This window comes from Lynx canadensis, chromosome B1 (genome assembly GCF_007474595.2).
Source record: "Lynx canadensis isolate LIC74 chromosome B1, mLynCan4.pri.v2, whole genome shotgun sequence".
NCBI lineage: Eukaryota > Metazoa > Chordata > Mammalia > Carnivora > Felidae > Lynx > Lynx canadensis.
In genome coordinates, this window is record NC_044306.2 from 141,764,422 (window position 1) to 141,787,347 (window position 22,926).

General features: G+C 35.7%; 1 protein-coding gene across 5 annotated transcripts in view; it reads right to left on the bottom strand.

The window, feature by feature from the left end:
- Positions 1-22,926, bottom strand: part of BMP2K (BMP2 inducible kinase) — a 130,790-nt gene that overhangs the window by 15,807 nt on the left and 92,057 nt on the right. For 4 of the 5 annotated variants that reach the window (XM_030313613.1, XM_030313615.1, XM_030313611.1 and 1 more), the window contains 5 exons: positions 19,349-19,557; positions 17,919-18,017; positions 16,741-16,925; positions 11,895-12,052; positions 4,847-4,957 (listed from right to left, as the gene is read on the bottom strand). In XM_030313613.1, coding sequence (XP_030169473.1) covers positions 4,847-4,957; positions 11,895-12,052; positions 16,741-16,925; positions 17,919-18,017; positions 19,349-19,557 — 762 coding nt within the window. The remainder of the gene's footprint in view (positions 1-4,846; positions 4,958-11,894; positions 12,053-16,740; positions 16,926-17,918; positions 18,018-19,348; positions 19,558-22,926) is intronic. The other variant, XM_030313614.1, reaches the window with a different exon arrangement.

Here is a 22,926-nt window from a genome sequence, read left to right on the forward strand (position 1 = left end):
AACTATCTGACCTTAACCAGATCATTGATGCTCTCTGAGCCTGTCTCCACTATATGTATGAAAGAGAATTCAATAAATGTAGCCATTATTGCTGACATCCTGAAACAACAAAATTCTTGATCTTCTAGAATTACCTACTAGAATCTAAAAATATAAGAAATATCTGCATATCATCACTTATAAAATGACCTAGCATTTGAACTGACAACCTGTTAATAGTTTATGTCCCAAGAAAATTTGCTATAAATAATGTGGCTTCCCAACCCTAAACTCAATTTAACCACCTATTAGATAATGAGACCATGAGGGTAGATCTGAGACTTGGAAGACTAAGTTCACCAAACCTAATTAAAAATGCAATGCAATGTAAGAAATCTAAAATTTCATGGACTTAATTAATATAGCCTATATGTCAACAAAATTCTTCAAATACTATATATTTCAGAAGTTGTATTTATTAAAATTAGGCAGTCCACACTTTAATTCACAGAGCCACACATCCTTTGTTGGTATACAGACTAACTAAAATGATGCCTTAGGGAGGGGTGCCTAGGTGGCTCAGTCGGTTGAGTGTCTGACTTCGGCTCAGGTCACGATCTCATGGTCTGTGAGTTCGAGCCCCGTGTCGGGCTCTGTGCTGACAGCTCAGAGCCTGGAGCCTGCTTCAGATTCTGTGTCTCCCTCTCTCTCTGCCCCTCCCCCACTCGTGCTCTGTCTCTCTTTCTGTCTGTCAAAAATAAATAAACACACAAAAAAAAGAAAAAGTTAAAAAAAAATGATGCCTCAGGGAGATGGATGGGTGTGTGGGTTTGAGAGGGAAATGAATACTATGCTTTGAATATGATTTTTATGAGTACACTATAGTGAATACTGGTAATTAATGCTTTAATAAAAACAGAAATAGCACAATTGAAACAGCTCTTGGTAGTGAAAAGTTTCAGATTCTACACTATATTTAAAGGTACCAGGTAGTTAAGAGAATACTAGTTTACTATTACTGGAACTCTGTACTACTACTAGCTGGATAGCAGCTACAACTTATTTAACACTAAGATTTTGGACTTTTGGTAAGTAGTAAAATATATTTAATAACACTACCAACAACAGCCACAATACAACCATGCTGAGAATGTGCTTTGTATAACATTCTCTTCTTTAATTCTTTCAATAATCTCATCAAGTAGCCACTATATCCCCAGGGTTTTTTTTAATGTTTTTTAATGTTTGTTATTTTTGAGAGAGAGAGATATGAGTATGAACAGGGAGGGGCAAAGAGAGAGGGACCACAGAATCTGAAACAGGCTCCAGGCTCTGAGCTGTCAGCACAGAGCCCGACGTGGGGCTTGAACCCACGAACCGGGAGCCACCCGGCCTGAGCCACCCAGGCACCCCTTTATTATCTCCAGTTTAAGATACAGACCCCCTCCAAGAAATGAGGCAACACCCAATATCACATGGTTAATCTGTAATAGAACTAACATTTATACCTAGAACTTTTTAAATTATAATTATGATATACCACACTACTAATAGTTTAGTAACCTGACATAAAAAGTAAATATAATTCCATAATTAAAATATCAACTTATGGAAGAAGATATTATCCTTATACACAGCACCAAATATATTCTTGAAATAATTATTTGACCTCTGCATAAATTGATATTTATAAAATTTAATTTGACCCATAAGGAAATGTTTAAAAATAAAAAGAAAAGCTAGATTTCAATCATTTCAGAATGGTCTATCAAAATGTTATCTTAAGCTTCCAAAAAGTCTGAAAGCATAAACTAAGGCGCCAAATCAGAAAGATGTATCTATGTGAACAAACTAAGGGAGGCCAACTGACTGTACCAGATCTGTAATACATGCAGCTATTTAAAAAATAGGGGCAAAAAGGGTACTTTGGACTCTAAATAATAAAGGGTAGGGCATAGAGAATATTCCTCTAGTTGCAGCCTTTTTTTTTTTTTTAAAGCTGGAATACAATGAAGCAATGCCTCAAAAATTCATAGGGAAAATTACGTCCAACACAAAATTATTTACCCAGCCAAATTATCAGTGAAGTGCTTGTGCAGAAAAAAATATATTTTTAGGCAGCAAAGTTTAAAACTTTTCCTCCCGTGCATACTTTCTCAAGAAACTAGTAGAGGAGTTGCTCTACTAACAAAGAAAGAAAAGAGAGGAGACCCAGGAATGCCCAGAAGTCTGGAGTGTAGAAGAAAATACTAGGATGGTAAGTTACAGGAAGCAACCAATTCAGATTGCAGAGCTCCATGAGAGGTAACCAGGTAAAAATGAAAATGGTAGCCACCTTAAAATGGGAAGAAATTCATATTTCTAAATGGAGATGAATCGATGACAGGGTACATAAAACAATAAAGAAATAAAAACAGAAATTTTTATAAATGTAATTATAATTAACTCCAGAAAAAACAAAAACCGCATAGAAGAAAGGAAATGTAATCATGGTACACTGGAACATTGGTAACAAATATTTACATATTCAAAAAATGTACACACTGAACACTGACAACCAACAACTTTGTCAAAGCTGTACTGGAAGGCTAGGGGGAACAAAACGTGTGTGTGATTGTGTGTGTTTGGGGGGAGGGTAGAGTAGGGTTTTAGGAAGTCCACACATACTATCTAAAATTGGAGGTAAAAAGTAAGAAATAGCAGAGTAAGTATGATACATTAAAATACCAGAAGTGAAAAAATTATCTCTGAGGAGTCTAAACAGGAAAAAAGGGACAGGGACACAGCAGACAGAGAAGTGAATTTTTTTTTTCATTATAAACCTTGTTAAATCCAACTTTTTAAAGTAGTGGTAGCATTATAGCCTTTATAGCAAAGATCATTTTTTTTAAGATCACTATCTTAATACTTAAGAGTCTGAATTTTTAGGAATAGCCCGAATTTTTTCATACATCCAATGAATATTATTAGATAATTACTGGGTTGGCTACTAGGCAGGATTCAAAGATAGACAATTCATTTTACGCACCCCTTGATAAGCTTATAACATAACAGAGGAATTAAATGCCCACAGTGAAAAGAAAACAAAATAACACCAGCAGCAATCAAGCTCAAATCTGTGAGCATATTTCTAACGACAAAAATCCTAGGCCAACCCCAAAATAAGGGTGCCCAGGGAAAAGGCAAACTACTGGGGCTTACTCTAGTCCCTGATTCTAGTCCATTTCACCAGGTTTCTTTCAGAAGCTCTTAAAGAAAAAAGAAGTTGCACAGCTACGTGCAAACTTGAAAGGGATTACAGAACTCCTTCTAGGGTGTGGAAAAGAGCTAACAGTACTGAAACCATTTCTACCACAAACAGTTTAAGACCTAGGTTCTTGACAGCTTGTAATGACCATTTTGAGATATTATAATGTGTTTAGAAAGAGTAACAACATCTTTATGACCTAGGATATCTGGGGTGTGAGGGAGTACATATGTGCATGTTAAGTAGAAACTATAAACTGTCTTCCCCAATTAATGTCGTGTCATTCATTAAAAAGGTAATTTGAAAGAAACAGAAACTGGATATGGACTGTTTTCTAAATGTCACAGAGTAAAACAGAGAACATAAAAGTATGTAGAAACTCCTAATTATTGTGCTGCATGTTCTGGAAAACCAAATCTAAATGTTGAAAGGTATTAACACCGCCTCAATATATTCATCAGAAATCCTGAACACCTATTTCTTATTAAACTTACAATTAAAATTTTTCTTTTGTTTATAAGGTGTTTCTTTTGTTGTTGTTCTCACTTGTGTGCATGTTTAAATTTTTTTTATGTTTATTCATTTTTAAAAGACATAGAGCACAAGCAGGGGTGGGGCGGAGAGAGAGGGGGACACAGAATCTGAAGCAGGCTCCAGGCTCTGAGCTGTCAGCACAGAGCCCGATATGGGGCTCGAACTCACGAACCGTGAGATCATGACCTGAGCCAAAGTCAGATGCCCAACTGACTGAGCCACCCCGGCGCCCCACTTGTGTGCATGTTTAAACGTTTAAATGGTAGCAATGATGTTATTACATATATGTAACTTGCCTGAGTGAAAAATACAAGGAAAAGAATGCAAGAACATGGCTGACAGTTACCTTGAATATAGTAAACCAAAGCTTTACCTTCTAAAAAGGCATTATTTCTTCTAATATATTTCTCTTTTCTATCACCAAACTCTTTTTTTTTTTTTTTCCACTATGAACACACACACAGATCCATTTATGCCAAAGTGGGATCTTATTCTATCCTAGTATCTTCTACAGTGTTAACTGGGGAATTACTTGGAAAATATTACTACAGATATTTATTGCTGGCAATAACAGTATTTAAATTCTAAATTAAAATTAAAGGAAAAAAGAAGAAAAGAGTAATTTGTCACCAAATTACTGTGACAAGTACAAAATCAGTAATACTTTTTAAACACAGCTAAAAAAAAAAAGCATGTATAAACTTAGGAAAACACAGGGTTTTTAAGCAAAAGCTGAGTATAAAAATATCTTTGAATGTATTTTAAATACATAAAAAGGAGAGAGATGTTATACATGAATTGTTTTCAATGGTATCCAACAATAAAGATAAGAAGAAACAGTTATGGTTCTACTATGTAAATCAGCATTTTTCTACATTGGCAAAAAGCACAACTGAACATCCCAATGGAAAGAATGACATCAGGAAGACTAGAACGGCAAAGGTAAAGATAATTTGCTATTTTCTATAACTAACACCTAATTCTTACTTTGGCTTTATATTAAGAAAATGTTTTTTGTTATTTTTATTATCGTTGTTCTTATGTGTATTTTTTAGTGATAATGATGATGTTACATATGTAACTTGCCTGGGTGAGAAATGAAAGGAACAGAACCAAAAGGATCTTCTGGAGGATGGTTATGTGGAGCAGAAAGTGGGTCTACATTCTTATCTGAGGATGCTCTCTCCTCGAGCCTGTCTGTAAAAATAAGATGAAACAAAAAATAAAATAAAATAAAAACGGTCTTTAAATTAAAAAAAAAATGGTAACAGTATAAATAAAATTAAACACAGCAACAGCCTTTTTGAAAAATATTAGATTCAGAGTTCATTTTTATAAGTATTAGGGGGCAAGTCCTGAGCTTAATAGATACTTGTTGCTACAAGGCAAGCTTAACAAATCCTCTCACTGCTAAATATCACAAACACAATTAACCTAATAAATAACTTAGTTTGGTTTATTTAAATACCCAGTTGTCTTCAACTTGTAACATACTGGACCTGAACTAAAACCCAGCTTACTAAAAAGAGACACATTTGGCAGACTTCCTCCAAACATACATATGGGAAATATATTGCAAACGGCTATTTATTCATAAAATAGGTAAATCTTATTTCTCAATAGCAATAATTTATTACATTACTGTTCATTTCTCATACTACTTTGTAGTTATTTTATCATTCACATATACACAGAAAGACACAGATATTCCTCTATTAAATTAAAAGCCTTAATGACAGAGTATATTATTTTATCCAATAGATATCTGTGATCTAGTATGTGCCAGGCACTATTCTAGACAATGGGCAGGCAACATCAAACAAAATGAAGGGTCTTGCCTTCTTGGAGTTTATATGCTGGCATGGAAAAACAAACAAAAAAAGCAATAAGCATAATGAGAAATATATAGAGCATGTTAAAAATAAAGCCGTAGAGAAAAGTGCAGTGTGGGGTAAAAATAATTAAGGGTGTGGGCACAAGTGACAGTAATAAATAGACTCATAAGTATCAGGTGAGAAAAGACTCGAAGGAGGCAGGGAAGGGATACCTGGGGAAGGACACACCAGACAGGGGGAACGCGAGAGCAAAGGCTCTGACTCTTGCAGAGGCAGGCTTGTCCCCTAACTCCCTAGTAGTGATTATCTTGCCCTGCTCTTAAACTGCGTACCACAGGCACTTGATCAGCTGGGAACTTCTCAATTTTTGTAAGTTGTCTCCCTATCCTCTGATTCTTAGCAATCAAGCATATACTATTAGGAACCCATTCTGTTTTTTCAGGCATTTTAAGCATTCCTAGGACTATACCCTTCATGTTTAAAAAACCCTATGGATAAATTCTGCGGGTCTCATTTGAGTCCTAAGACATTGCAGGGTATGCAAAGAAAATCCAAATATAATTAGACGTTCCTAAAAATGAAGTATAACTTCAGAATGAAGCAAAAAGCTCCAAGTGAAAGCACCCTAGGACAGTGCTTCTCAAATTAAAAGTGCATTCCAGTGAGCTGGGATTTATTAAAATTCAGATTCTGATTGGACAGTTCTGGGATGGGTTCTGAGACTCTGCACTTCAACAAGCTCCCAGGTGATGCAATACTACTGGTCCAGGGAGCACACTCAGGAAGGCAAGCCCTACAGTCGACAATATCCTAACTATACTTAATTATTGCTATGGAGAATTCTTTAAATACCCTTATGAGAATGGATACAATTATCAGCTTTTATGGCTAAACTAACTCTGCAATATCCACCTGAAACTTTGGGTTGACTAAAATTTTACTTGAAATTTCACTGGTAATATAATAATAAATATTTTGTGAAGACAACAAACTGACCATTGATTTATGCACAAACTAAAAGTTCCAAAACTTAAGAGTTACTTTTCAAATCCAATACTGCAGTGGATAACAATGAAAATTCTGGTACAGAAAAGAAAAGGACAAAGGAAAAGAGGAAGTGGGAAAGGACAGATGAAAGAGACTATCTCAGAGTGACAGCCACAGCATAACAATATCCAAGATCCCTCATTCTTGAAAATCAAGACAGTATATGCAAGTACTTAGGTCTAAACTAGGACCAAACTTCCTTTCTAAACCACTTGCATTGTAAGTGCTAGGATTCCTGTATAAAATGTAGTTACCTGGGCCTTACCACAAAACTAATGAATCAGATTATCTGAGCAGGAGTTTGAGAATCTACACTTTAATGTGCTCTCCAGGTTTATAAACCAGTATTGTACCAATGGTTCCCAGCACATAAAAATGCAAAGTTACCACTAAGGTTCTTTGAATCCTCATGCACTGGTATATTATCTCCATCAATCTGTGGCAAATTCACATAAATGTATAAACAGCACCATGTAGTTATGACAAGAGTACAAACATTATCGTGTAGGGATAAACCAGTATTTTTTATACAGTGAGTCTCACAGTTTAAAATATGGAGACACTCTTATATGCAAAGTTCATTTATCCAATTATTTCAAAACAGAAATCAGAATAAATTCACTATAAAATGAATCATGTTCTCACTGTTCCATAAAACACAGAATCAATTTTTCCATGGAGGACTTTTTTTTTTTTTTTTTTTTAAATCATTTAAATTTCTGAAGTTCACTGGATAGGGGCACCTGGGTGGCTCAGTCAGTTAAGTGTTCGACTCTTGATTTCAGCTCAGGTCATGATCTTGTGGTTCGTGAGACTGAGGCCCACATCAGGCTCTGTGCTGACAGAGCATAGCCTACTTGGGATTCTCTCCCTCTCTCTCTCTGCCCCTTCCCTGCTCACACATTCTCTCTTTCTCTCAAAATAAACATTAAAATATTAATAAAAAAAAAGTTCACAGAATAATCTAGATCTCAGGGTACAAAATACAAATAAATACATATGTTAATTTTTTAATTATTAATTACCTATAATTGAAAGCTAATCAAAAGGTATACAGGAATACTTTTCAAATACACAGTCACCCCTAAATGAATTTAAATCCATTTTCAAATAATTGGTGTACATTAGAGCAAAACTTGAGCTTGATTTGCCCAATATTAAGAAACTTACCTCCTCCTGCCTTCCCAAAAGAATTATGTAGGTGAATAAAGACATATCTTTTCAGGATTTTTAATTGATACAGATGGCAAAAATACAGGATTTAAAAATCCTAGAATCAAAGTATATTCCACAACATCATCAGAAAATTAATATACCCTGATAAGTTAACTCAGCATTTTATATGGGTAATGGACTGAATAGCCAAAAAGTTAATGAATAAATTTTACAAGTACAGTCTTCACCTGATACTTCTGAAACTACTCAAATATATTTGAGAAGTTCTGTTATTCTGCACTGAAGAAACAGCCATAAATGTGAATTTGCTTAAAATGGAAAGAGTTAGTATTTTACAACAAATTAATACAGATGTTTATATCTATATCCTTCCTGGCTTCGCAGGAAAACAACAACACATTCGGTGGAATGTGCAAAGCAGCCATAGTCTGTGGTTTCTTCTCTTCTTCCTTTTAGTTATTGTAACACGGTTTTAAACAGAAACAAACAATTGCCATCAACAAAAATAATATTCCATTAAGTATTACTTTTAATTAACATGCAGAGCTACACAACCATTTGAACAAATGCAAGTTAAAAATTTTCCCAAAGCAAACACCTGTATTCTAATTAGTGTTTAATGTATTAAATTTTATCACAGATTTCTAAAGTTTACATGCTAATCTGGATATTTTGGTACAAAAGACAAAGAAAAATACAAGTTTAAGCTTTAAAAAATGTCACTGATATCAGCTTTATTCATGATGCTTAATTTTAATTTAATGTTTTGATTTTAAGTAGGAACAGACAAAAAATTCTGAACCATAAATAATATTCAGTTACACTGAAAGCAAAAGCAAGAATCTGGTCTATTTTATATGTTAAATCCCTTTGCCAACTGGTATATGGAATCAACAACTGTTTTCTTTATTGTTTTTTTTTTTAATTTTTATTTACTTTTTGAGGGAGAGAGAGAGAACGAGCGAGTGAGCACAAGTAGAGGAGGGGCAGAGAGAGAGGGAGACACAGAATCTGACGCAGGCTCCAGGCTCTGAGCTGTCAGCACAGAGCCCGACGCGGGGCTCGAACTCACAGATCGTGAGATCATGACCTGAGCTGAAGTCGGATGCTCAACAGACTGAGCCACCCAGGTGCCCCGACAACTGTATTCTTTAATTAAAGATCACTAAAAAAGTTTTTGTTACCAACTACTAGTATTTTAGAATTCTGGTATGTCAAAATATATGATTCTTAAATCACCTTTTGGATAATACACACAAGTAAAATATTTCCTAGACAGAATTATCCTTTTTTTAAAAAATAAATAACCATGTACCATCTTAAAAATAAAACCTCAGATGGCAATGTATTACTCTGAACAATCATTACATGGGCAATGCCTATATACAGGTATTCAGTTTCTCAATGGAAAGCATATCACAAACCAAATACAAATTACTTCAAAAGAGTCTGGAAAATAGCTGGTAAAATCTGTGCTGAGAAAAAAGGAAAATTTGCTATTTCAAATGCATCAATAATTTACTTACTATTTTACAAAAAGTTTTTAACAACAAAGAAACCAACTAGTAATGACCAAAATTAATTAACTTTCATTACACTGTTAGCCTTCCACTGAAACTCCTAGGGTTCTGAATGAAATCTTCTATGCAGCAGGGAAATTTAGACCTTGTCAAGTGGATCAAATATTAGATACCTTATTGCTTGTGAGTCAGAGGTGCTAAAGAGGACTGAATATATTACAGTTAAGTAACACTTTGCAAAGAAATCTTTCTAAACTATATTCTATACATTAATGATTTCTTTATAAGCGTTATTAAAGATATTTCACCTTTTTTGAACACCATTATTACAACTATCAATTATTAAGGAAAAGACAGACTTTTTTCTTTTGCTGTCATGTCATTTCTGCTGTTGATGTTGTTTGTGCATAAAGTCCCTTCGAATTTGGTTTTTCTAAACCTGATAGTTTATATATAATTTTTAAATGCTGGTTAAAGGGCAATAACCTCAAGATGGAACCTATGATTTCCACTGAAGATGAGGAAAGGGAGGTGCCATTTATGGAGTGCCCAGACTCTTTCAAGACATTATTTAATTTTCCTGATAACTCTGCGAGGTAAGCATCATTATACCCAATTTATAAACAAGGAAGTGAGACAGCAGTTATGTCCCTTTCCTGAGATTACAACCTAATTAAATGGCATTGCCAAGTATCAGAACCCTCGTATGTTTTCTGGTGCTATATGCCAATTTGAGTGTGGCAGCCCTGTGACAGTGGTTTCAATAGCTCAGGGACCATCTAGGCACTTTTCCAAATGGCTGACTTGCTCCAAAGTCTGACCTTCAGATAAAGCTCCTCCTGTACTTGCATTTGGAACTTAGTATCTTTCCATAATCAACAGGGCAGTAAAATCTAAACTCTTTGGCATACACGTGTGCACAGATACATACAAAAATTACATGTTATCTGATCTTGAAGTTTGAAAGCAAATAGCTGGTTAAGAGTTTTACATGTTAACCCCAAATTTTATGAAGTTATGTACACATGAATATACTATATGCCATTTTTCCCTAAGTGAAGTAAGTAAAATTTGGCTGTCATTACAAATTCTAAGATGCTCAGAATAACACATTTTTATAAGATAGAGAATACTCTACCTCTTCCATCCACTGATGGAAAAAAAAGGAGGAGTTTTACCCAAAGAGTAGAAAGTACTGATTTAGCAAACCCTTAGCTACCATCCTGGGTCAAAACACACTAAAATGAATATTTTAATTTTACCTTTTGCTTTCAAAATAACCCCATAAATTGTATTGATTTGGTTAATCCCTGAGTCTCCCTGCCACTACCCCGAAAGAAAGAGATACTTCATTTCCTTCTTTAAAACTTGTCTCTGGGGGATACTCAACATAAAGTATACTAGAAATGCCAAACAAAAACAGTCATGGTTTACAAAAACTTTTTTAATTAAAAGATGTAAGTTTGGTTTTACCAGAGTTGACAAACCTTTATTAAAGGTTCAAAGCTCATTTTTATATCTGCATTAATCATCAACTTAATTTTTCATAAGCATATAACCAATATGAAGAATACAAATTTAAATCCTAAACCAGTAGTCTTTTGTGAATTTAGGGCATTTATAAAAATTTTACATAAAATATGTATCAGTTGGGAAGAAAGCATTTCATCTAATCAGTGTTCTCATAAAGCCAGTTACCTAAAATAAAATAGAAACTAGGAACTAAAACTAGGGACCATTTGGATTGTCTTTTCACACGCAAAACAGGAAAACACACTTGGACAGGCGTGTGCACACACACACACACACACACACACACAGGCCTCCAAAACCTGAAAATTATCTACAGACTCTAGAGGTTAGCTTCTTGTTCCTATTTTGCAACCTTCTGAAAACATTCCACACACCCACCTTCCAAAAAACAACTTTTCTAAAATACGTGTGGTGAGGCTTGACATATATATTAGGTAATTTAAGAAAAGGTAAGGATTCCAAGTAAAAACATTGAGATATCTGATTTAAAGTGGAAAATAATTTATTTATCTTTTGCCATATCAGGACAACAAAGCAGCCCTTTTATGTCAGGACTCAATGAAAGGGCATCACAAAACATTAACATAATGTAGTAGCCCATGTTTTCTTTCAGGCACTTTCAAAGGGCATTTCAGACCCACAATATCTTCTACTGAGTGTGCAAGAAAACAGAGCTGCAAAATGATTAGTAAGCAAGATACTAATGTCTCCCTTTTCATTTGAACATTAATTTTTCATGTTTTAGAGATATTCTGAATTTAACAAAGTTATGCAGTATTTAAGTGTTAGGAATCAGCATTATTATCAGCAATCTTGGATTTAATAGCTACTATCAAGCAATTGATTTCTAATGCACACAACATAGTTAGATAGTATATATAAAAGAAGATGGCCTGATTTTTGCCCTCAAATGCACAAAAAGAATTTTCTATTTACCACCTCAAAACAGTCTTTGGCCTTGCTGAATTATTATAGAGCTGTTATATTACTGTGAAGCAAAGTAAGCCTTCAAGTGTCCCTTACTTGATCTCAGAAGGTCAAATTCTCTGTCCAACAGTTCCTCTTCTGTTAACTTGGAGAAATTATCCTCTCCAAAAGGATTCCACCCTGACATATCAGGTGGGTTACTGATGTTCTTCTGACTTGTAACATTTGCAACTGCCTCTTTACCAGCAACTGACCTATAGTAATAATTAAGAGAGGGAAAGAAGAAAAAAAAAACATTAGAATTAAAAATTCTAAAGTGCCCTAGTTCATACTTTCTAAATACTTAGAAAAGCAGATCCTTTTATTACGATGGAGATGGCAGATTAAGGAGACCACCTGGGATCTGAACCACCCCCATGTGTACCCTTGGGCAGGTTCCTTAACCTCTCTCTGTCTCAGCTTCTTCATCTGTAAAACAGGAGTAACTATCTACCCCATAAGGTTACTGAGAAGATTAGTTAATACGTATAAAACAAAAAGAACGGTATCTAGAAAAAGAAATCAGCACTCAATAAATATTATGATCATCATAGCAAACAGCCCTAAAGTGACAATCAGTTGCCATGTCAAACAGTATCACTCTAAAATCACTATTGAATATGATCTTATGCCCTGGTTATGTTGAGAACACCACAATAATTTTCCTTTTGACAAAGGCATTCTCTACACAGCTACCAAGAAAACATGAACTGTTAGGACTGCTTTATGTATTAGCTAGAACTAGATGACGGTTGTTTTCTACTTAATAAATAACTCATGGTATTTAAAGTATCTACATAGCTGGAGCTTGGGACCACTGGTTTTATGAAAGTTATCTAATAGGCCTTTTGGCTTTTAAAAGAAGGCGAGAATGTAAAGATTTCTTAACCTGACAATCCCTTGGTACCTGTCAGTCACCCCAGCCTGGAAATATACCACAGGTACAAGGCAATGTAACAAAGTTGTCACATTTGTTTCATAATTCAGGTCCAGATATTCTAACATTGGTAATGGAGGGAGAATCTCCATGCATTTCTAAAAAAGTACCTCAAATTTGCAAGCCTTGACTCATCTCCCTAAATACACTCTCCCCTTGGGAGCTTACTTCCACTGCCACCACTCAGATCTTGAAAAGAGAGGGCAAAAGTTGCCCATTTAGTCCCCTAGTCCAAGCCTGTACAGTATAGCTGAGCCAAGAAAGGAATGTGTAAACACTTACTGAAAGCTAGACAAAAACATAGTAATTTACCAACAAGTAGATAGTCTTTTTTAGTAAATATGACTTAGCTATCTTAAAATCAAATATAATTCAGTTTTGAACTCATGGTGGGAACGCATCAACTGCCAATATCTAAGCCTGCCTCCACATGACAGAATCTCATACTAATTCCAAAACTGCCTTCAAGGACTTTCAGAGCCCCTGAAACACAAATCAGAGAGGCTAGAACTCAAACAGAAATAGGTGTTCTCCCTCCTGCCTGCCAATGATCCCTTTGAGAACTTTCTGATTCCCTATCCCTATCCTCCTCTTGATGTTCTTTGGATGATTTCATTGATTCTTCTTGGTAGGCTATAAATCAATGAGGCGTGTCACCTTAACCAATGGTTTAAATAGGTGTTAAAATACATTGGGGCGCCTGGGTGGCGCAGTCGGTTAAGCGTCCGACTTCAGCCAGGTCACGATCTCGCGGTCCGTGAGTTCGAGCCCCGCGTCAGGCTCTGGGCTGATGGCTCGGACCCTGGAGCCTGTTTCCGATTCTGTGTCTCCCTCTCTCTCTGCCCCTCCCCCGTTCATGCTCTGTCTCTCTCGGTCCCAAAAATAAATAAACGTTGAAAAAAAAAATTTTTTTAAATACATCTACAAGTTCTTGGACATTGCACAGAATCGAATTACCCTGCCCTTGAATATTGGGTTAGATCTAGTGACTCAATTCCAACAAATGAAATATGGCAGAGAAGGACCAGTGTGTCTTCTGAGACTATATCATAAAAGGCATCACAGGTTCTTTCTTGCCCTCTCTTTTGGACCATTTGTTCTTGAACAAACCAGAACAAATAATTCTTCATTCAAAACAGTCTTTGGCTTTGCCAAAAAGAATACTTAAGCAACCTTTTGGAAAGATCCATGTGACAGAGAACGAAGGCCTCCAGCCCTAAGCCATGTTGCGTGAGCCATCTTATGAAAAGATCCTCCAGCACCAGCCAAGCCTTCAGCAGACTGCAACTCCAGGCAAACATCTTAACTGTACCCTCATGAGAGACCCTTCCCTTGACATAAACATAGGGCTAAACCACTCCGAAATTCCTGATCTAAAGAGTGTATGAGATCACAAATGTTTATCATTGTTTTAAAACACTAAATTTGGGGGTAATTTATTATGCAGCAACAAATAACTAATACAACAGGGCAATTTACCATAAAAAGTAAAATAATATATGTGTTGATGTTTATGTCACTATTATTTGAATACATCATGGTAACACTCTCCAATAGCCATACTAAAGATATATCAACACAATGGAAGAGTAGAAATTTTAGCAGATTAAGTGGTAAAGGAAATAATCATGCTAACCAAGATACTGACCTTTCCCTTTGTCTAAGGAACTACCCGGTTACTTATCTTCTACTCAAACATCTCTTATACATTTACAGCCAAACATTTAACCCAATTCTCACCTTCTACTGACCTAGTTATAAGCAGGAATATTTGCTTACAGATGACCTTTTAAATTGTTAAGATATTATACTCAACGTATCTTTGGTAAAGATTGATATTAAATGGAAATATTGACGAAGTAACATTAAGGCCCCAAGTGCAACTGAATTGTTCCTCTGGGAAACTAGTGCTCATATTTGCCAAGTATGTAACTGTTTCTACCTATTTAACCATTACCCTTTCCTGCTCCAACCTCCCATCTCCCTCAATACATAATTTCACAGGGGTGGAGTTAAAACGAGTCTTATGCACTTTCACAGATATCCAATTCAGTATTTCCCAAACTGGAGTATGCGGAGGATTTTGATGATAAACCATTTTTTTTTTTTCTAAAGTTACACAGAAATTAGGAAAAAAAAAAAATTCCCAAACACATCACACCTGTGATTCTATAAACAGTGTCACTGGAGATGAGATTTAAGTAGGCAATGCTATGTGAGCTACAAGTCATAGCTTTCAGCACCCTGCATGCTTACCTGGGCCTCATATCTTTAGATACTCATCGTCCTTTATAACTAATCAGTTTAGATAGTACACATGCAATGGAACACTAACAAGAACTTTCTCCTACAGATTTTCAATGCAGGACTCTATTCTCATCAGTGGCAAACCTTTGTTTCCAAAGGTTGGCAATCCTTTAGAATACAAAGTATACGTAATATATATGCTATATATACCCACGCTCACACACACGATATAACTGACATTTTTTATGCTCATTAACATCAAAAGTAAAAAAAAAGTAATATAAATCTCATCAATATCTTAAACTAAACAATACTGAGGAGAATATCCTATTTTTAATAAAGAATAAAACTATTCCATTCTTATCCCTAGGGGACTTATTTTTTAGGTATATCTTTTTTGTAAATGTAACAGATTAGTACTTATGTTTCATAGATTTTAGTAGTTTTAATATGTTTAAAATGTTTAATATGATTTGTTTTAATGCTATTATTTGCAATAATGCTATTAATTTATTAGAGACAAAAGTGGTATGTGGTTAAATCAAAAAACTGTAACCAGAGTAGGCAAATAACAAATGGTTTGGCAAATACCAATCTGCATCTTTAAACCAGCCTCTGATCTTATGCCCTGCTCTGCATACTTGTCCTAATTCATGCACCTCAATTTTTAATTTAGGAAAACACTTCAATAAATCCATTTGTTCTCTCTCCCTCTCTCTCTCTCCCTCTTTCTCTCCTTCTCTCTCTCTCTCTCTCTCTCTCTCTCTCTCTCTCTCACACACACACACACACACACACACACACACACACAGGCTGGGAGGTGTACTACAGCAAACTGTATACTTTATTCCTCTCTTGACATGCTCAGTGATATTTCTCATGCCCAAATCCTAGCCAAAGCTTGCAGATACCTTTTCCCAGCTAATGATCATATCCTTAAATAGTGTTGTAGGAGAACTTCTTTAGTGTTCCAGTAACCAAAGTTCTAACAACTACTTCCTTCTCTGTATCCAGAAATACTGGGAAGTATTCATAATGGCCAAGAGATTTTTTCATTACAAAATCCTGAAGCACTCCCCAATTCAAATCTGAGTTTGAAAACATTTATGCCACCGTTCTTTAGTTTACTGTAATGTTTTCAATATGAATTATCCTGGAAAAATAACTACTAACCAATGTATCTGAATACCAAAATGTACAAGGCTGTAGTAACAATAACCTTATACTTCTTATCTTAAAAAAGAACCAAATGACATGTTACTATTTTTTTGTACCTCTTTAAAGTAAACCAAATTAGGCAATCTGTGGGTAAATATTATCTAATTAATTCAAAGCAATAATATATAAGGAGAAAAAGCTAAATTAACTTGTCTACAAGAATTACTTTTTTAAAATATTAAAGTAGCTTGTCAGGGTTTTGTTTCTATTTACATTACAAAGAATGTCTTAACATATAAGCCACTAATTTCCTTAGCCTTAAATGCTGCTGGATATTGCCTAAGCCTTACCTTGCAAATAGCAATCAGCAGACTTAACTAATGGAAATGCAAGGAAGGATGGGGATGCACAGGGACAGAAAGAGAGGACGTGTAAGACAAAAAGGGGGACTTTGCAGAGACATGGACTCTGGAGTACTTCAGGAGCCACATAGTGACTCCACTCCACATGTACACCCACTTCCACAATAATTTCTTTTGCGTTCACCGGAAAAACACTTGCCTATTGGCACTGTAGGAGGAGTCCGCTATAGTTCCAACCTGAGCTGGAAGTGATGAAGTGTAGGAAACTAAGGCCGGTGAGAACTCTTGAGGGGAGGTAAGATACTCAGGAGACGCCTGTTGCTGAGGCTGCTGATGCTGAGCTAGCATTTGTTGCTGCAAGAAAGCCTGCTGGTACTGCTGCATCTGAAACAAGAAACGCCTGTTACACAAAACAGCACTTGCTCCAGGTCACTAAAGCACAGTCAGCATCGCACCTAGTTACTCTGCTCCTTCCTTTTCACGTTGGCAACAAAATCAGAAGCCTGAAAAACAATTTATATATGAAGGAGCAGCTTGCTACTGGAATACCTCAGCAAGATAAAATAAGTCTATTTAAGAAGCTGTTTAACTGCATGTATTATTGGTGATTATTTTGCAAAATATACAAATATCAAGTCATTACATTTACCCCCGAAACTAATATAATGTTATGTCAATTATACCTCAATTAAAAAAAAAAAAAAAAAAGCTGTAAAGCCTGGCTCTCTTGGCAGGATTCAAATTCCTCATTTGAATAGTTTAAGAAAAAGACAATGGAGTAGCTTACAGTCACTAGAACAGCAGTTGCTATAAAAATTTTTTTAAAAAGTCACACTATTCTCTGAAGTAAATGCAATTTTCCTTTGGGTTTCTTTTTTTATTCAACAGATATGTGCCAAATGAAAGAGACATATGACAAAAGATCATGGGAAACAGATCATTTCCTTTATACCATGAGATAAGAGAAAAATACCATCAGTCAGTTACAATGTGCCAAATTCAGGTGCTACAGTTCAAACCAATGTAAAACTGCTTTGGAACACACGAATGGCTTTGTTGAAACTGTGTTGGGCACTTGGGTGGTTCAGTCAGTTAAGGGTCCGACTCTTGATTTCAGCACAGGTCACAATCTCGCTGTTCATGAGATCGAGCCCTGTGCCAGGAGAGCCTGTTTGAGATTCTTTCTCTCCCTCTCTCTCTGCTCCTCCCCCCGCAAAAATAAACTTAAAAATAAAAAATAAAACTAAAAAAAAAATGTGTTCATTAACCTACTTGGGTTAATTTTGAATAATTAAATTCTGAATAACACCATTTATACTGTGAATTCCAACACTGGAATGTATTCTCAGAAATTTCTACAAATTATGTAACATTTACCATTGCAGGATACTGTGATGCAGAAGGTTGCGGCTGATACACTGAATGCATTAAAAACTGTTGCTGAAGGATCTGTTGCTGCTGCATTGCATGTTGATACTACAATGAAAAAACAAAGAAACTCATCAATATTACTTGTGCCTTTTTTGTGCCATAGTTGGTTTTTTTTGTTTTGTTTTGCTTTTTTTTTAGTACTGATTTTAACATCATAACTATGGGTACTAGTGGTCCAAATACCAAAGTAAAATAGCTACAGTCAGTAAAGGACTATAACTTACACATGCTTATTGGAATTGGGTTTCAAAAGTATCAATGAAACATAACAGATTCAACTAAAACTATTCCCAGCACAGTTTAAGGATGTTTGGAAGAAAACTAAACCCAAACACATTTACTAATTAATGAAAACCCTAGTTTGTGTCCATGACCCATTATAGTAAATTCCTAATCTCCTCCATCTTCCCTTCCATGATATCTTCTGGCCACCCAATGGCACCGTCTACTTAACTATGTTCCGCTCTGGGTCTATCAGTCAAGACCAGAAGATGAGACATCCATGAGAAGTGCCATGCGTTTAATAGGCTCAAAAACATTTCAGAAAAGATGGAAGGATGATTGTGACAAGTCATTAAATTTGAAATAGTTTAGTGAAACTAGAAATTTGTAGGTCCTAACGAGGCAAAGGGCAGAATAGAACGTAAGGTCATTTTTTCCTATGTCCCTTCCAACTCTAAATGCCACTCGTACACACACACACACACACACACACACACACACTCACTCTCTCTCTCTCTCTCTCTCTCTCTCTCTCTCTCACCCTGGCCAAAAAAAAAAAAAGCAAAAAGAACAAAATCCCAAGATAATGTTACTTCTGAAAGCCTAAAGTATCACCCTTCCAGTAATAACGTTATAAATCTGTTTCTCAACTCAAAATATAACCTGAAAAAGATAACATTCACCATAAACAGCCATGTTTATTCATAATGTCCAATGACTGAACATTTTTGGCTTCATAAAGCCATGATTTCAATCTATTTCAACAGAATATTCTTTTTTTAATGTTATTTTTTTAAGTTTATTTATTTTGAGACAGAGAGAGAGAACATGCGCAGGGGGACAGAGAATCCCAAGCAGGCTCCGTGCTGTCAGCACGAGTCCGACGCAGGGCTTAAACTCACAAACCATGAGATCAGGACCTGAGATGAAACCCAGAGTCGGACGCTTAACCGACTGAGTCAGCCAGGTGCCTCTCAAGAGAATATTCTTAAGAATCTCACAGACTGCAACTAAAATAATCAGGAAATTGGGCAAAGTGTTCACTTGGACCCAGAACTGAAGGTGCCCAGTGTATGAAAGGGAACTCCCTGATACTCAACAGCCACATGAATTTCACAACACTACTCCCGTATCCACAGTAACCAAAGAATTACCTGCTGCATGTAGGCATCCTGAAGTAGCTGCTGCTGCTGCTGCTGCTGCTGCTGCTGCTGCTGGTGAGGATGGCGATGCTGTAAATGTAGTTGCTGCAATCTCCAATCTCCCTGTTGTAGCTGCTGAAGTACTCTATGCTGTTGTGGAGGCTGCTGAGGGGGAACCTGACCCAGTACAATCTCGGGGCCATTTCCAGGTCTCGGTGCTCCTGAAAAGTGGTTTCCATGTGAAACATAGGTTAACATACTCAAGACTTCAGCAAAATGGCTGGATTTCTAAACACTCATTTCAGTAACATTACCAAGGCATTTATATCCTTATTTTGTAACACAGAAACTTCCATATGCATGTAGTCCAAAGGGATTATTTACTGTAATCTTAAGTACAACTCTGCCCAAGTCAACATCTTAGAAACACTTCTTTCATATCTGTCAACACACCAGCCACATCCTTTCTTTCTTGCTTCTCAACTATCACATACACTGGCATAGGTCTGTGTCTTGGCCAATATGATTCTCTCCGTCTACAATGCTACTTGCCACCCACTGCAATTCTTCTTATCCTTCAAAGTTTAGCTCAAATCTCTCTTCCTTGCTCCTTTATCTAATAGTTCCACTCAGTTTATAACATTTCATTCGGCCCTCACATATTGTTTTCATGGCTATTTCCTAACTAGGGTCCCTGGTGGATGGGATGATGACTTATTGATCTGTTAATGCCTTAAGGAATCTTTTTTGTAAGAGATGCTCAATAAATGCTAGCTTAGTGAATCTATTAATACTGCCTCCTAAATGGATATTTATTTACAAGCTTCATAAATTTTACCCAAGGCAAATCCTATAAATAAACTTTGGAATTATGAGAAAGAGACACACAACATCAAAAAGAAGAAATATGATATACTATAATTTCTGTAGTCTCTTCCAATGAGTTACCATAAATTCAAATGCAGCTATATATTCCTAAGGGGGAAAAAGAGGAAGAGTGCAAGGAAGGAGAGGGAGATTCTTTTTCACCAATATCTTTAAACTTCCTAGGCCTTAAATATAACACACTTCTATGAAAATAGTTTTGTAACATTCTAATTCTCCCAATTATAAGAAAATGCATGCTGACTGCAATTATTTTTGAATTTATAAAAATATGCAAAATAAAATTAAAACCATAATTGTACCACACAGACATAACCACCATTAATTAGCCTTTTAAGTGTATTTCTTCCCACTTAGTAGAGTACTGAAAAGTTAAGCTCCTCAGCGTTATTCGTCTTTTAGGACCTTGATGTCTAACCGTAGAACATTATGGCTGTGAGTGAAGCCCAGTTACACCAGTAATCATCATAAAATAACTCACGAGGCTCACCTTTCACCTCACAAACTGTGACTTCACGTTAGTGACAGCAAGCTAAAGGAAGTTCCCTGGTTCTCAAGCCAAGGCCACAGAGCACCAGAGAAATCATAAACATCACAGCAATCCTACATGGAAACAATGCTTTCAAGTATATCATTAAATCGTCATACTATTATTGCCCAGTTTGCAAATGATAAAACTAAGGCTCAGAGAAGTTAAGTGGAATCACCGGTAAAATTAAAGACAAACTATAAGAAAATATTTACAATATATTTAGCAAAGAACTAATACTCAGAATATAGAAAAATCAAATCTTCAGGGCAATAAAAAAATAAATAAATAAAAGCAAAACAATCTCACAGAAAATTACAAAAGATAATCCAGGAGAAAACAAACGGCCAGTAGACTGAAACGGTTGTATCAATCAGGAATATTAAAATAAAAACAAAGATATTTCACCTATAAACAGGGAAACATTCTAAAAAACCAATACTATCAAGTGTTGGCAAGGATAGGAATCAAAGGACACTCACACTGTTGTTGAGTGTGAATTTTTGAAGTCTTTTTGGATGGCAATCTGACAAATTTTAAATGAGTATACCTTTTAATATCTTCCTCAGAAAAAATACTCTAACATGGAAATCAAAAGAGTCTGTTATAAGGATGTCCACCACAATACTTTTAATAACAACCAATACTGGAAATAACCTATATGGTTTAATAAGCTATGATACATTCACACTACAGAACATCATCTACCCACTAAAATACACATGGTAGATTTATATGCACTGATGTGCAAAAGCTCTCCTAACTGTAGGAGTTAAAAAAAAAAAAATCAAATTGCAGAGAACTATGTATGGTAAGAATCTACTTATGCTAAACACAACATAAATTATTTGTATCTATATATGAACATGCAAAAACATAAAAAAGGACCCTGAGAAAGCATACTAACTTATTGCTAGTTTACTCTACAGAAAAAATAACGGAGACTTTTACATTTTTCCCCGAAAACTACTGTGCTGAATATTTTAAAAGAATATATTTAAGTGTCACTTCTTGTATAATATTTAATGGGGGGAAAAGTTAAAAGATGCACATATGGGGGGGAAAAAGGAGTATTATTTTTCCAACTTAAGCTGGAAGCATGACAAAAAGAAATGCTGTCCCTGCTATAGGAGCAGGCCCGACCCTCACAGCTAGACTTGGTGTTCTCCTAATAAACAACAATTTCACAGAACACCAACATCAGACAAGGCTTCCTGTGACCATGGTAGATCAGGACAAGGGGACTGAATCCTGACAAAATCAGAAACAACCACAAAAATGACCAAACCTCTCCCTGTCCTGGTGAATGGGGCTGACTACTGCTTCTATCTAGCTGGAACTTTAGCTCCCCTCCTTCTAGAGAAGTAAGATTTATTAAGATACCTAATAACATCATACCCCCGGCTTCCTGAGAGCATTCAATCCAGAGCAAAGCCCCACCTTCTTCAAGCTTCCCCCAGAATTACCTAAAACAAGCCCAAATCCTTCAATAAGTCTTTTCAAGCTCCATCTTACTGAGACACCACCACAGATTCCCATGATATGTGAGTAATAAACCAAATTTATTCAAATACAAGTGTGTTCTAAGTGGTCTTTGGCTGGAGGGCATTGATACATCATAGAGAAGACTAGTAGATCTCGAACCCAAAATGGTAAAAAAAAAAAAAACAACCCACTAAATGCTTACTATGAAACAGAAACTTCCAGATAGCACACACCTTGTCATTTATTCTTTATAACAGGAAAAATAGGTGTTATTCCCATTTTACAGAAGAGAACAGTGAGGCTAAGAAACAGACACAAAAGGCTTCAACTTCCCCTAATTTCTCTTTTCCATGGAACAATCCTCCCATCTGAGTGACATGACAGGAGTAAGCAGCAACGTGTCAGGTAACATTAACATTATCTTCCCTGAATATACACCTAACAGTAATAGTGGTAGCTAATATTTAACATTTCATAAGGACAGGGGATTATATTAAGCAGTTATTTAATCCTCACAGCAATCCTATCAAATAGGTACCAAAATTTTTATAACATATATTACTAAGAAATGGGAAAAACAGAACTCAAATTCAGGTTCATGAGACTCAAACTGGTGGGCTCTTAACCATTAGAGCATACCAATTGAAAACATCTTAAATGAAAACATTTTAAAATTAAAACAAAATAGCTA